This window comes from Scyliorhinus torazame, chromosome 13 (genome assembly GCF_047496885.1).
Source record: "Scyliorhinus torazame isolate Kashiwa2021f chromosome 13, sScyTor2.1, whole genome shotgun sequence".
NCBI lineage: Eukaryota > Metazoa > Chordata > Chondrichthyes > Carcharhiniformes > Scyliorhinidae > Scyliorhinus > Scyliorhinus torazame.
The window spans coordinates 70298037-70314773 of NC_092719.1; the positions used below are offsets into that span (position 1 = coordinate 70298037).

At 46.2% G+C, this 16737-nt stretch overlaps 1 protein-coding gene across 1 annotated transcript in view; it reads left to right on the plus strand.

Moving 5' to 3' along the window:
* The first annotated feature begins 2984 nt into the window (after positions 1-2984).
* LOC140388097 (phosphatidylinositol 3-kinase C2 domain-containing subunit gamma-like) overlaps positions 2985-16737 on the plus strand; it is a 310331-nt gene continuing 296578 nt past the window's right edge. The window contains exons 1-3 of the mRNA XM_072471736.1: positions 2985-3404; positions 3497-3545; positions 11700-12934. Coding sequence (XP_072327837.1) covers positions 11768-12934 — 1167 coding nt within the window. The 5' untranslated portion in view covers positions 2985-3404; positions 3497-3545; positions 11700-11767. The remainder of the gene's footprint in view (positions 3405-3496; positions 3546-11699; positions 12935-16737) is intronic.

The window sequence follows — 16737 nt, forward strand, 5'->3', positions numbered from 1 at the left end:
TCCACAGTCTATTCTCGATCGTCCATAAAGTGATGGAAGGGGGCCATCAACAGAGCTATCAAGCGGCCCGTATTCAGCAATAAACTGCTCACGGATGCTCAGTTTTGGTTCTGTCAGGGGCACTCATTTTCTGACCTCATTACAACTTGGTTCAAACAAGGACAAAAGAGCTGAACCCCAGAGCTGAGAGTGACTGCCCTAGCCATCAGACAGGAAACAAAGAGTAGGAAAAATGGGTCTTTTTCTGAATGGCAAGTACTGATTTGTGGGGTACGGTAGGGATCGGTGCTCGGACCTCAGCTTTTCACAATATATGTTAATGATTTTCATGAGGGAACTAAATTTACTTTCTTCAAATTTGCAGATGACACAAAAGCCAAGCTGGATGGAAGGGTGAACTGTGAGGAGGATTTAAAGAAGCTTTGGTTTGATTTGGACGAGTTGAGTGAGTGGCATGGCAGGTGCTGTATAATGTGGATAAATGTGAGGTTATCCACTTTGGTAGCAAAAGTAGGAAGACAGACTATTATCTGAATAGCCATAAATTAGGAGAGGGGAATGTGCAACGAGATCTGGATATCCTCATACACCAGTCGCTGAAGGTAAGCATGCAGGTATAGCAGGCGGTAAAGAAGGCAAAAGGTATGTTGGCCTTCAAAGCGAGAGGATTCGAGTACAGGAGCAGGGATGCCTTGTTGCAATTAGACGGGGCCTTGGCAAGGCCACACTTGGAATATCGTGTGCAGTTTTGGTCTCCTTATCTGAGGAAGTATGTTCTTGCTATAGAGGGTGTGCAGCCAAGGTTTATTTGACTGATTCCTGGGATAGTGGGAATGGCGTATGAGGAGAAATTAAAGTCAATTAGGATTATCTACGCTGGAGTTCAGAAGAATGAGGAGGATCGCCTAGAAACCTATAAAAGTCTATCAGGACTAGACAGGGAAGATACAGGAAGGATGTTCCCAATAGTCATGATCATAATGATGATCATAATGAGTGACAGAGAAGGCTCGGAGAGCCAAACAACCTACTCCTGCTCCTATTTTTTATGTTTCTATATTTCTATCAAGGGAAAATTGACTGAGCCTCAGCAAAACTAAAGTCAATGGGAATCAGATAGAGAACGTTCCACTGGTTGGAAGATGATTATGGTGGTTGGAGGTCAATCACCTCAGCTCCAATGCATCACTGCAGGAGTTCCTTAGGGTAGTGTCCAAGGCCCAACCATCCCCAGCTGCTTCATCAATGACCTTACTTCCATCATAAGGTCAGAAAGATGGATGTCCCTTGATAACCATACAAGGTTTAGCACCACTCACGACTCCTCGGACACTGAGGCAGTTAATGTCCAAATACAGAAGGACCTGGGTGTATCCAAGCTTGGGCTGGCTAGTAGCAAGCAACATTTGCACCACACAAGTGCCAGGCAATGTCCATTTCCAGCAAGAGAGGATCTAACCATTGCCCCTTGACATTCAATGGCACCACCATCGCTGAATTCCCCACAATCAACGACCTGGGGGTTACCATTTACCAGAAGCTGCACTGGAAAAGTAAGATTAATACTGTGGCTACCAGAACAGGTCAAAGGCTAGAAATCTTGCAGGGCGAGGAATGTGGACTCATCCCCCAAAGCCTGTCCACTATCCACAAGGCACAAGTCAGTAACGTGATGGAATACTCGTCACTTGCCTGGATGAGTGCAGCTACAACAAAACTGAAGGAGTTCGACACAATCACGGATAAAGCAACCCGCATGATTACTACCCCATCCACAAACATTCAATTTCTCCACCACCAACACACAGTGGCAGCCGTGTGTATCATCTACAAGATGCAATGCAGAAAAGCATCAAGGTTCCTTAGGCAGCACCTTCCAAACCCATGACTACTACCATCTAGAGGCACAAGGGCAACAGATGCCTGGAAACACTTGGAGATTCATCTCCAAGTCACTCACCATCCTAACTTGGAAATATATTGCCTTTTCTTCACTGTCGCTGGGTCAGAATCCTCGAATTCGCTCCCTAATAGCACTGTGGGTGTGCCTACACCTCAGGGACTGCAATGGTTCAAGAACACAGCTCACCACCATCTTCTGAAGGGCAACTAGGGATGGGCAATAAATGCTTGTAGTCAGCGATGCCCCATTCTGTAAAATGAACTTTTAAAAAGAATGACCTTCACCTCCTCGGTCACTCAGCAATGGGATAATTACAACAAACCCTTGTGTGCCCAAAGCTGCACACAGCTCTTTAGCTATGGGCAAAGGTCAGGGCAGAATGCTGACACTTCTACAAATAACATAGAATCATAGAAACGCCACAGTGCAGATGGAGCCAATTTGCCCATCGAGTCTGCACCGATCCTCCAAAAGACCACTCTACCCAGGTCCACTCCCCCACCCACCCCACCCTATTCCCACAACCTCACCTGTCCATCCCTGGACAGTAAGGGGTCATTTGGCATGGCCATTCCATCTAACCTGCACACCTTTGGACTGTGGGAGGAAACCTGATCACCCGGAGGAAACGCACACAGACATGGGCAGAACATGCAAACTCCACACAGACAGTCACCCAAGGCTGGGTGCCTGGTGCCGTGAGGCAGCAGTTATAACCACTGTGCCACCCATAATCATCTTAATAGCCTCAATGAAAGAATTGCTGAAAAATCTGAAATTGGCTACAAATAAAATGTCAATGCTGAAAAACATTTTTAAAAGTACATTCAAAAGCAGATCGTGTAATCCTAAAATATTACTTCAAACCAGCAGCAAAATGGTGCGATGTCAGAGTCTGCTTAAGGCAAACAACAGGTGCAGTAATAATGAAATAGAAACCCATCGTCACTGCATTCCAGTTCGCTGCATAGGCTGTCAGGTGGTGTTTGTGACCTTGGTATGGTAAACACTCTAATCAGCTGAACTTTAAGCTGTAAGCTACTGTAAGATATTGAAAGGAAAGATGTAGTTGTGCAGTTGACTACTCCCTTGCAGGGTGCAGAAAAGTTGTTTTTCTTGTACATCCACTCAGTGTAGAACTGGATCTGAGTTTCTGATTAAAGAGCTCTGATTTGATTCAGCGGCCTACCTTCTGGCCCTGCTACTCCCCCTTGACGACTGAAGAATGATTTAGAGCAGATCAAGCAGAAAAACACTTTCACAACCCTTTGAAGAACGATCAGAACAAAGGAAATTTTAAAAAATGTATTCCTCTGAGGACTTCTTGTCATTTAATGACGCGGCACTTTCTGGGGAGCGGTTAAATAATTGATCGACAGAGCATTTTCGATGAGTGAGAAAGCCAACGGCAGCAAGAAACACTTGCACTGAGGCCTGTTTGAACTATAATTCATTAAAGCATGGTCCTAATTTGTGTAACAGCCCAACTGGGCTGTTTTCTGTAAGTAAGCATGTCTCTTGTCTGCCATGTCAGGAAAAAGATTAAGCTAGTGACAATACACCGGTGACTCAAATGCTTTATTTTCATTGCAGGGCATTATTAGAACATATCTTACTGCAAATGGCAATTGGGACACGGACGGTAAGATCCTTTTTTTTTCAAAACATTGAATAAGTATTTGAAAAGGGGGATTGGAGTTGATGATCCCAGTTGAGGAGCACAATAATTTCCTGCATATCATTTTTATGATATGAAGTCCAGCCTTCTTTATAGCTGAATCTAGTTAGGAGTTCTTTCCCCCAATATAGATAAAAATGTTGGAAATGCACAAATGGGAAGAATGGGTTGAGAAAGGTGGACAAGAGGTTGGGTTTTTTCGGGAGCGACGAATACCCTTAGAGGCCAAAATGGAACCTTTGGTGCCCGCACACATTTTCAGGGTGATTCGCGGAAAGCACATTAACCTGGGCCTCTGGATTGCTGGTCCAGTGACATTACCACTATACCACCGGGTTGGTAATCTGGATGCCTGGCCTGTGCCAAAACGTGTAGTGATCGGCTACAAGCAGCAAGGCCCAACGCTGCACCCGTGCTGACGCTGTCGGAGAGATAGGCCTGTCTTCTCTCAGTAACCCGAGAAGAGACTTGTGGTCTGTTATTACGCTAAATCGGCGTCCGTAGACATTGGCGGAATTTCTTCACACCTTAAATCACCGCAAAATCTTCCTCCTCTATCTGGCCGTAATTTTGTCCCATCTCAGATAAGGTCCTCGAGGCAAAGGTGAAGGGGTACTCGGAACTGTCGCCATTTTGTGTAACAACACTGATCCACTTCCGCACAGTGAAGCATCGCACATCAATACGATAGGTTTCCTGGGTCAAAATGGACCAAGAAGTCCGAAGACTGCAGAGCTCATTTCACCACTTCAAAGGAATTTCCTGTGGCTCCCTCCACTGTCAACGTTTGTGTTTCCTCAAAAACTGATGCAGTGGAGTCAATGCTGTGGCCAGATTAGGGATGAATCTCCCAAACTGGTTGATGAGACGAAGAAAAGACTTATTTTGGAGCCGACATTTCACAAATGGCCCTGACCTTCTGTTTGGGGAGTGTAATCCGGTTTCATCCACCCTGAAACCCAAATAGGTTATCTCTGATGCCTGGATGGTACATTTTTCTTTTCTAAAAAGACATCCTGCATCTTTGTACTCCTCATCCAACTCTAGCTGGAGGTAGGCATGGCTAAGGTCAAACTTTGAATAGGTCAGGCACCCTGATGACTTAGCATAAAGATCTTCAATCCTGGGGCTGGGATCTTTGTGTATCTTTGCCTATCTTCGTGTTAGTGTTAACCCAGAGACTAAAGGGCTGATCAACACAGCCAACTTTCACTGGGGGAGGCTGCAGATGGTCTGGCAGGACAATCTTGAGCAGCTCTCAGCTTTGGACTGTATCATGTAGGTTTGGGCAATAGTCTGGTTTGGTAGACTGACAGGCAGCAAACACCAAGGTTCTAGCAATTGGGAGGGTGAATGGAGTCTACCTAAGAGAGAATTGCAGTTTTGTTCTCTGTACAACCACTGCCACTCAACTGGAGCAGGACCTCAGCAATTTCAAGCATTTGTTGGAAGACAAATTGCTGATTTGCTTTCGAATGCAAGCCTATTTGAATACTGCTATCCGCAGTCATGATGGCAGCAGTCTGAGCTTGCGTGGCAACAAGCTGATCTTGCCACCACACTGGGCTAAGCTTCAACTTCAGCCCTCAGGAGTGGGTGGCTACTGCTTGCGCTACACTGAAAGCTGAGACATTGCCCCTCAAATGTTGCCCTAATGCTTGAGTCCACAGGTTTGCAAACAGAGTTTACCACCAGTTCAATTCTCTGGAGGAAGGAATCTAAGCTCTGGCGAAGCCCTGTGCCAAGATGCTCCTGAACTCTCCCTCCACCTTGACATTAAATATAGGCTTTCCGGCAGGCTTCCCAATGCACCAAGCATTTCATTGTACATTCCCATCCGCTTTCTTCTGCATGCTAACCTATCAATGTGCTCGTCTGGATCCATTGCAAAGGAATCCATATGCAACTCACCCTCTGTGATGAGATGTGAGAGTCTGGACCCCTGCTCTGGCATCTCAGCATCGGCAGATCCCACCTCGATGCTATTTCCTACAGGCAGGATTTTTCAGTCGCGCCCACCCTGGGGATTGAGGCCTAAATCATGTGCTGTGCCAGCGTCTGAGTTGGTGGCTGCAAGCATGAAATAGAATGACATCTTCATCATCACTATCTTTCTGCCAAACCTTTGCTGTCTGATCAGATTACACTCCTTGTGTAAGCAAAAGGAAAAGGTCACAAGTATAAGATTGCATTGGGAAAGAATGGGGGTTAGGGGTCGGGAATGCATGAGGTATATTCTTATACCCCCTGTACGATGTAAAATCAGAAGGGATTGGGGGAGTGTGAGAACAATTGTCGATGGTTTCAGATTTTCCACTGACCATGGCCTCAGCAATGTCTGTGCAGTAATGGCCATCACCATCTTCTTCATGGAGTTAGGACCTGCATGGACTACTCTCCCCCTTCCTCTGGTTGGTTTAATTTCACAAAACCTTGCAGTAAAAGAGAGAGGGAAGGATATCATTGAGCATGGTGCAATCTGTTTGTGTGATGGTTAAATAGGTGGAATTGTGTGCAAGCTGCGAGATGTGCATTTGAGGTTTGCCGAAATGCTAAGTGTGTGAGGGTGAGGTGCAGCATATGGTTGTCAATTATGAGTGCTAAATCATTGGAAGGTGAGTGATTGAGGAGGTGAATTGATCAGTGACTGAGGATAGTCAAGTATTTGGTGCAATATAACACTGATGTTGTGTTCACTGACTCTGACTATTTGTAGAGGGTCATTGAACTTCTTGCAGCACTACATCTATGCCCTCGAGGCTTGACTCCTGGCATTGACCTCTGTAATATCTGCTTCCATTGCCCTTGTAATATCTGTCTGGAAGGCCTCCTGGTCCCCATCTTTTCTTCTTCCCACCTCCTCCATTTAGGCCTCCTGCCAATGTCAGAATTCAATGGAACCTGCTGCGTTCCATGCTGTGACCATCTTTAATATTTACCCGGTCAGATTCCCTTCCAAACTCCCAGCACCTGCTACATCTACAATACATCTCCTGTCAAAGAAGGGCCGGCTAACTTTATGTGATTGTCAAAGTACGAAACCCCACTGATGTTATGTCCGAGAGTGTTTCAACCTGACTGAACACCCAAAAGCATCAGTTTCTCCCATAATCCTAAACTCTACTGAAACCCCTCCATTTCCCAGATCCATAGAATCCACAGAATTCCTACAGTACAGAAGGAGGCCATTCGACCCATCAAGTCTGCACCTACCCTCTGAAAGAGTGCCCCATCTCGGCCCACTCCCCGCCCTATCGTTGGCAGCACGGTAGCACAGTGGTTAGCGCAGTTGCTTCACAGCTCCAGGGTCCTAGGTTCGATTCCTGGCTTTGGCAACTGTCTGTGCCGAGTCTGCACATTCTTTCCGTATCTGCGTGGGTTTCCTCTGGGTGCTCCGGTTTCCTCCCACAGTCCAAAGATGTGCAGGTTAGGTGGATTGGCCAGGATAAATTGTCCTTAGTGTCCAAAAAGGTGAGGTAGAGTTATGGGCATAGGGTGGAGGTGTGGGCTTAAGTAGGGTGGTCATTCCAAGAACCGGTGCAGAATTGATGGGCCAAATGACCTCCTTCTGCACTGTAAATTCTATGATTCTATGAATCTATGCCCGTAGCCTCATAACCCCACCTAACCTGCACATCCTTGGACACAGGGGGGCAATTTTTTTAGCATGGCCAATCCACCTAAAGGGCATATCTTTGAACCATGGCAGGAAATCAGACACACGCAGGAAACCCACGCAGACATGGGCACAGCATGCAAACTCCACACAGTCACCCAAGGTTGAAATTGAACCTGGTCCCTGGCGCTGTGAGGCAGCAGTGCGAACCACTGTGCCACCCATTGGTCAAATCTAGCCAGTGACTACCGCGTCTTACAGCTTAAGAGACGAGGACCTGGGAATGGTCTTCAGCTCAGCATGGAAAAAACAATCGTTTGCCCAAACTGGCTTCTGCCTTCAGCACTGCATGTCTAGCAGAGCTGTTTCCTGATGATGGCTGCCGCTCTCATAATGAATATGAATATATTCATCTCATTATATTCATCCTACCATTTCGTGACTGTGGGTCCAGGCAATGAAAAATGCTGTTGGTACTGGCTGGATGCTGAAATCATTGAACCGGACAGGCAGCATCACGTTGGTTTGCTGCCTGCATCACAATCAATGGACATGGGCTTAATCACACGTTGCAATCCCCATGCTTTCTTTTGGCAGCAGAGTTTAGACCCCATTGACTTTTTGGGTGCAAGCTTTCATCAGAAATAAAAATTGCAAATATGAACCAAGATTGCTCACCAGGTTGGACGCAAAAGGGGAGGGTTAAAAATAAATAACAGACAGGCCAACCACAGAGAGAAAGTAGCTGCAACCCTTTTAAATGACAAAATAAGAAGTACAAAGAAAAATTACAGCACAGGAACAGACCCTTCAGCCCTCCAAGCCTGCGCCGATCCAGATCCTCCATCTAAAACTGTCGCCTATTTTCTAAGGATTGGTATCCCTATGCTCCCTGCCCATTCATGTATCTGTCTAGAAAAGAAATAGAATATAATTTTTTTATCAAGCTTCGGAGAGATCCCTCTTCTGCATTTTCGCCATTTTGCCTTGTGTATTTTTCCAATAACTAAACACTGCTTCCTTGAGATAATCATTTATGTTGTTGCATATGCCCATTTTTTACTATTCCATAGTTTTAAGATTAAATCAACCCACTGACTTCTATGATTAGGCTGTCTGTTTCTGTATACTTTTCTTCACTGTTTTTTTTGGCAACTCCAATGAGTGGTGGCTTATCTTTCAGTTTTCATTTGAGACAAAGATTTCTCCCTCCAGGCACTAACCTGAATTTTTCTCTTTACAAGTGCTGGTGCTGTGTATTTCTAACCTTTTCTATTTAGGTTCCCTCCTGAAATTTGCCAAAGTTTTCTCTTCAAAACCCAAGAGACAAAGATTGGGAAACTGCCAACATTTGACAAAATACCATTGCCTCCTCGACTCGGTAGCTAAAAGGAAAGACTTCTATTTGTTATTCTTTACATTTTGGAATCTGTTCCCTCCATTTTGTAAAGGCCAACTCAACTTCTATCCTTTAGAAAGAGATGCACACCCACTCACACTCCCCCATTCATAAACATGGGATAATGTTAGGGTAAAGAGAAAGTAGAATTAGGAATTTTGGAAACATTCTCAGAGGACCTCGCTCCATTTGACCAAACCAGGAAGGAGGCAATGCTGGATCTGGTGTTGGGGAATGGGGTGGGCCAAGTGTCCTTGGTGGAACATTTGGGTAAGAGTGATCATTGTATCATAATATTCGAGGAATTAAGGGCTATGGAGAGAGAGCGGGTAAATGGAGTTGAAATCAGCCATGATTGAATGGTGGAGTGGACTCGATGGGCTGAATGGCCTTACTTCCGCTCCTATGTCTTATGGTCTTATGGTCTTATGAGATTTGGATAATAGTGGAGAAGAGCAAGGAACAATCTACAGTAGAACTTCTAAATTGGGAAAGGGCGAACTTAAATAGAAGAAGGTGGGGGTATCTAGTCAGGTAAAGCAGGACCAAAGACTGACAGGAGAAAAGGGAATTGAATAATGGATTACCTTTTAAGGAGGAGATATTTCAGGTTTTGGTTACGTACATTCCAACAAGGCAATAGGTAAGGGGAACCAAAGTCAGGGTTCCTTGGATGAATATGAGGAACCAAAAAAAAGGTATATGGTGTATGTACAGTGAACTCTTCAAAGGAGAACTAACCAAACACAATGGCTGGAATTTTCCAGCTATTTCTGCCGGAAGGATCTTCCAGTCCCGCTGATGGCGAATCCCCACCATGGGATTTCCAGCAGCAAGGGTTGCATACAGCAGAAAACCCAGTTGACAGTGGCTGGACCAGATGATCCTGCTGCTGGCCAATGCAGGCCACCTCTGCCGCTGCAAAACACTCTGTGAGGGAGCGCGGACAATCCCACCCGATAAGTTGAGAGGGGAAGCAAAGTGGAATGTAAGACTGGCAAAAAGAGAATATGAGAATAAAATAATAACAACAATAATAACCTTTTATTGTCACAATTATGAAGTTACTGTCGCCACATTCCGGCGCCTGTTCGGGTAAGCTGGTGCGGGAATTGAACCCACGCTGCTGGCCTTATTCTGCATCACAAACCAGCTTCTAGCCCACTGAGCTAAACTGGCTAAAATGAACTAAATGTCAGTTAACGCAAAAAGGAACGCAAAGATCTTCTAGCAGCATGTTTATAGTGAGCATGCAGTAAGAGAAGGGAAAAAGATAAATGCTTAGAGGCACAGAGCAAGATTGGAATGCTTAATGCGTTCTTTGGATCCATGGGCAGGATTTCTCGTATCCCCCCCACCGTGTATGTTTCACAGTGGAGCGGGAATGACCGGAAAGTTCAAGCCAGCGTTTACTAAGGAAGATAATGTGGAAAAAATCTTTACAGCAGAGGAGATAGATCGGAAAAGCTGGAGTTGTTTGCTAGTAAAGAAAGGAGACTTGACCGGTGGACAAGATTACATTGTGTTTAGACAAGGTAGACATGTAAAATCTGCTCCCATTAGCAGATCACACAAGGACTAGGGGACACAGATTTAAGATTTTGCTTCAGAGGTCAAATAAGGGAGGTGAGGCAGAATGTTTTTATGACCTGAGACTGTCTTTGGGGGTGGTAGAAACAGAGACGTCAATGATTTCAAAAGGAAATTAGGTGGGCATTTGAGGAAAATAAACTTGCAGGACTAGGGAACTGGAACAGCAGAACAGAACTGACAAGATTACTCCACAAAGAACCAGCGTAATCTTAATAGGCCGAATGGTCCCCTTCTTTGCAATAATGGCTCTATGACTGTAATAGTGACTCAATCACTTCATACTGTAAGAATTTTTCATTGTTGGAAATGGGCAGGCATTTAAAATATGCTCAAAGTTAAAGATAAAGACTGTGTTTGGTTTAAGTGTGTGCACAAACAGCTCTAGTTGGTTTCCCGACAGTGGTGAAGTGTTTGTATGTATCCTTCTGGCAGAAATGTTTCATTTAAACCTTGCACTGTTACTTGGTGCAGACCCACATTGATGTATTTTATTTGCCTGTTGCTCTGCATCTTCTCCTTGGAGCAGCTGGATGGTTCAGGGAAGTGACATTCTCCCTGGGGCCAGCCAGTCGTGCGAGTTTGCTGGTCAAGTGTCACGATCCCGAGTTGAACTTGACCACAGTGAGTGGCCAGCCTTTATGAAGCTTCCGAGCCGCAAAGCAAAATCAATTCTGACAAAGCACTGCAGCAATCAGCCCCAGAGAGGTTGTGTCATTTTTGTTTAAGGCTCCTACTGTAGGTGACACATGTAGGCAGCAAGCCTGTGCCTGATTGTGGTACATCGATGAGCTGCCAGCATCTATACTGCTCCCAAAGGAATGCTCATTCCCCTGTGTTGAAGTTGAAGTATAAACTTGAGCATGAACGAAGATTCACATCGAACAACATCACACAACAGGTCTACCAAGAGGCAGAGCTCATTTTGAATGAATTACCTTCTGAAAATCTGTGGTGAAAACATAAATAAAAGTATTGTACATTGAATATGCAGTCTATTTATGGATATAAGGTTCAAAAAGATTTCCTGAATCCCAAGTAACTAATCGTGCAACTGATCTACTTTGAGAAGTAGGATTACACATTATAGTATGACGCAGCACGGTAGCACAAGTGATTAGCACTGTGGCTTCACAGCACCAGGGTCCCAGGTTCGATTCTCTGCTGGGTCACTGTCTGTGCAGAGTCTGCACGTTCTCCCCGTGTCTGCGTGGGTTTTCTCTGGGTGCTCCGGTTTCCTCCCACTGTCCAAAGACGTGCAGGTTAGGTGGATTGGCCAAGAGAAATTGCCCTCAGTGACCAAAAAGGTTCGGAGGGGTTATTGGGTTACGGGGATAGGGTGGAAGTGAGGGCTTAAGTGGGTCGGTGCAGACTTGATGGGCCGAATGGCCTCCTTCTGCACTGTAGGTTCTATTTTCTACGTTCATCTTGGTGCAATCTATTGCATGGCTAGGCACTTGTACTCATAAATGTTATTCAACAGGATTTGTTCACAAAAATTCTTATTTTATAGGTTATTCGGATTGGGTCGGGCTGTCCATATTTCTAAGGAAGGAACAGCAAAGATAAAACATTGGAAGGATGGAATTCCCAGCCGATGGATCTTCTCCAGTTCATCAGCAGTATCCTGTTTTTGATCCCTCAATGCAAGTCCCATATGGTTGGCAAGCAAATTGCATGGAATTAGGAAATGGCAGTGTCACTAATGACCTAACATTGATGCCCAGTTCTGTGCAGTTCCAAGGGACAATATCGACTGCTAATCCAGTGAATTCAATGGCTGATTACCAAATGCCTTGTTCAACTTACACACAACAATTTCCTGATTGCCAACTGCTCCATAACAAAAATGGAATGGGCAGGACTAGATCCAAGAGTTGGCATCCTAGCCTGGTGAACCAGGAAACCCAGGCATCAGTTGGCTATTCAAATCCCCAGGTGGAAAGCTCTCCTGGTTGGAACCTTGCTTCAAACCAAACTTCATTTGATGAAGATTTATTCAACTTTCAGAAATATCCTGAAGTGAAATACCCCAGTGGGAATGTACCAGAACCTCTGCAGGAATCAAGGGGGGTAGAGGCACCGCATACCAATCGAGTCCCATATCCAGTCAATCCTGAACAGATGTTTCGTGGATATTCATTTGATTCGAGTCTTAATATGTCTACTCCAGCTTCACCTCCCTTGCAGAAGGGATATAGCTTGATGAACATTGGGTGGTCTTCATATAACCAACCAATAATGCCCAGTGTAGCAGAGTCTTGCCAAATCTCATCAGATCTGAATCCTAAGATGATGTGCTTGAACAGTGACCCAGAATACTTGGGAACTGGTTATCAAGAAGTGTCCAGTCTGCAATTTCAGGATGTCATTTCTGCAAGCTCCAATTCACCTCATCCTTCTCACCCAGCCTTTAAAATGGGTGTAAGTCAAGAATCAGAACATCAGTTTACACAAACAGGAGTGGCTGAAATGGCTTCCAGCTCTCTGAATTTGCCAATGCAAGCAATAGGTTTTGAGGCAATGGAAGCATTCGACACAGACCTTACGAATCAATACTCTATTGATGCACCCTTCCCGAATCCACCAAATACTTGTGAACCAATCACATGGAATCCACAATCACAGCTTTTACTATCAACATCATCGACAAATTGGTGCCCTCAGCCAGACGTTTGGGGGGAAATCCCAGCCTCCGATTTGCCCACCTCTGACCATGGGGTCTCATTTCAACCTTCTAATAACAACGTAAGTAATACGTTATGGAAAAGGAAATTTGTCAGCCAACAATCAATAAGTGCATTTTTAAAATGGTGTTAGCATTCTGCATTGTCATTAGCTTTCTACATTGGCAAAGTGATATTGTTTGTTCTGAATTTCGGTACAATTTAAACAACTTAATTGTTCAACTAAAATTTTAATAATTCCAAAAATGTGACAAAGGTTTGTCCTGGACATTGATGTGTACATAGATAGAGATAGAGGAAGAGAGTTGGAGAGAAGGGTGCAGAGAGAGCAGTAACAAGGTAGAAAGGGAGAGAAGGAGGGAGGGGTAGAGAGGAAAGAATGAGAGAGGTAGAGAGGAAGGAACAGATAGAGAAAATGACGGGTAGATAAGATGGGGTTCGTCAGATAGAGAGAGAAAGATGTAATAAGATAAATAGAGAGGTAGGAAGAGATAGAAATAGAGAGAGAGGGAGAGAGAGAAGATAAGGATAGAAGTCGAGGTGCAGAAGTGAGAGAGAAAGAGAACATTTCCTGCTATTTTATTTCAGATTATGTAGGAACAGGAGTAGACCATTCAGCCCATCAAGTCTGCTCCACCATTCAATACGATCATGGCTGATAGGACACTTCAATGCCTTTTGTCCACAGCATCCCCATCAGTCTTTCAGTCATTTTTAATCAGAAATCTATCAATTTCTACCTTAAACATACACAATGACTATGCTTTCACAAGCCTCTAGGGTAGAGAATTCCAAAGATTCACAACCCTTTGTGTCAAGACATTTCTCCTCACCTCAGGAAGGAAAATTAGGGTTTCCCCTGATTTTGAAATTGTTCTAGACTCCCCAACAAAGGTAAACATCTTACCTGCATCTACCCTGGTTATTTTTTTAAATTAATTTGTAGGTTTCAATGAGGCTACTTATTCCTTGAAACTCCAGCGAATACAGCCCCACTTTACCCAATCTCTCTTCAACGAAGTTATGTAATAACTCCAGGAGAATAAAGGGAAAGCAGGTTTATTTTCAAACATAACTAAAACTGCAGCCGGGGTGGACAAAACAAATGTCCCAGCCCAGGACTATCAGAAACTGCCGGTCTGGGTCAGGCGGACGATTTTTGAGGCACCTGCTGGTGAGTCCCTATTGGGAAGGCCTCTGCCCTCTCAACACGAGAACTCATATTCCATGAATCCCACGGGGAGATCGATCAGCAATCCCGGTTGGGGTGTTGGCTCCTGGGTGACAGGGGTTATCCACTGCAGTTGTGGCTGATGACACCTATCCGGAGGTCACAGGCTGACGCGGAGACCTGCTACAACAACGGTCATGCCTTTGCCAAGGGTGTGATCGAGCAGTGATTCGGCATCCTGAAGATGCTGTGGCTGTGTCAGGCGTCGGGGCCTGGGACACTAGAAGGGCCCACCCATCACCAGCAACTCCAGCAAGACACAAGACAAGATGCATGATTAGACCGCAGTCTGGGGGGGCTGGGGAGTGGGGGGGGGGGGGGGGCTGGTGGTGGGGGCGGTGGTGATGGAGCATGGGGTGTGGGGGTGGTGTTGGGGGGGGGGGTGACACACATATCATGAGCAACCGCAATTCAGTGGGGTCTCACTTCCTCGCTCAGTGCCGACCTCCAACCCAGTGACTGCCCTTTCCTCAGGCCTGCTGACCATGTCCAGGGTCCTTTGCACTGCTGTGGTGAGAGGCTGCAGATCCGGCGGTCCCCTCCAGTCTTCTGTTCACAATTTACATAGATGATTTGGAGTTGGGAACCAAGGGCAATGTGTCCACGTTTGCAGATGGATTTGGATAGGCTAAGTGAATGAGCAGATGGAATACAATGTTGACAAATGTGAGGTTATCCATTTTGGTAGGAATAACAGCAAAAGGGATTATTATTTAAATGATAAAATATTAAAACATGCTGCTGTGCAGAGAGACCTGGGTGTGCTAGTGCATGAGTCGCAAAAAGCTGGTTGACAGGTACAACAGGTGATTAAGAAGGCAAATGGAATGTTGTCCTTCATTGCTAGAGGGATGGAGTTTAAGACTAGGGAGGTTATGCTACAATTGTATAAGGTGTTAGTGAGGCCACACCTGGAGTATTGTGTTCAGTTTTGGTCTCCTTACTTGAGAAAGGACGTACTGGCACTGGAGGGTGTGCAGAGGAGATTCACTAGGTTAATCCCAGAGCTGAAGGGGTTGGATTATGATGAGAGGTTGAGTAGACTGGGACTGTACTCATTGGAATTTAGAAGGATGAGGGGGGATCTTATAGAAACATATAAAATTATTAAGGGAATAGATAGGATAGATGCGGGCAGGTTTCCACTGGCGGGTGAAAGCAGAACTAGGGGGCATAGCCTCCAAATAAGGGGAAGTAGATTTAGGACTGAGTCTTCACCCAAAGGGTTGTGAATCTATGGAATTCCTTGCCCAGTGAAGCAGTTGAGGCTCCTTCATTGAATGTTTTTAAGATAAAGATAGATAGTTTTTTGAAGAATAAAGGGATTAAGGGTTATGGTGTTCAGGCCGGAAAGTGGAGCTGAGTCCACAAAAGATCAGCCATACTTTCATTGAATGATGGAGCAGGCTCGAGGGGCCACATGGCCTCCTCCTGCTCCTAGTTCTTATGTTCTTATGTTCTTCCGCTCCAGGTGGTTATGGGCGGCCTTTCCGGGGGGGGGGGGGGGGGGGGGGGGGGGTTGGAAACAGAAAGCGCACAGTGTTAAACATTCCGACACATGCAGCCCAGGGGGTCGAAAGCTGGTGGCTTCAGTGGCCATGGGAACCTGGCCATGGCGGCAGATATGTGTGCCGGCATGTAGTGCAGGGTGAGGTTTGACTGCCCTCCAGGTGGAGTGGGAGGAGTGGTGTTACAGGTATGTAGGACAGGGGTTGGTGCTCGGGGCACAGTGCTACCTACTCACCCTGGCCGCCCTGAGGAGGTTACGCAGTTTCTTCCTACACTGCTGCTCAGTCCGGAGAGTGTTGCTCACGGCACTGACTGGCTCTGCAACCTGGGCCCAGGCACGACGAACGGCGGTGGCTGGCAGCCTCCTTCCTTGCCTGGGGTACAGGGTCGCCCGCCTCAGAAACAGAGAATCAGGCTGCATATGTCCGGACTTACAATGGAAAATATGCGTCTAGGATTTTCTCTGCTTTCCCCTGATCTAGTACACCAGCAGTAGCCGCATTTATAACGTGCCATGGTACCTATGGTGGAGCTGCAATAACCTGAAGAAATTCCCATAATAACTACTTAAATGAGCAGAGACCCGCAAAAGATTTGCAGTGAGATTGTAATCCTTATTTGAATAGTAGATGTTTACATCCCCAAGCCAGGCCATTCCATATTTTCTGTACCATACTTATCATATCCATCCTACGCCTTTAAAACCTCTCTTCCTTCCCCATCCCAACTCACATCCTGGGCGGGATTCTCCTGTGCCCGGCGGGGCGGGGGGTCCCAGCGGGACGCAGTATCGTGAACCACTCCGCACCTTTAGGGGTTAGGCCCGCCCTGGAGTGGTTGGCGCTCCGCCGGCTGGCATGGAAGGCTTTTAGCGCCGCTGCGGTTGCTGACGTCATCCCCGCGCATGTGCGGGGGGGGGGGGGGGTTCACCTACGCGTCGGCCATGGCGGAGGCTGACATGGCCAGCGCGTCGGAAAAGAGTGCCCCCACGGCACAGGCCCGCCCACAGATCGGCGGGCCCCGATCGTGGGCCAGGCCACCGTGCGGGCACCCCCCGGGGCCAGATCACCCCACGCCCCACCCCCCCCCAGGACCCCGGAGCCCACCCGCACCGCCGGGTCCCG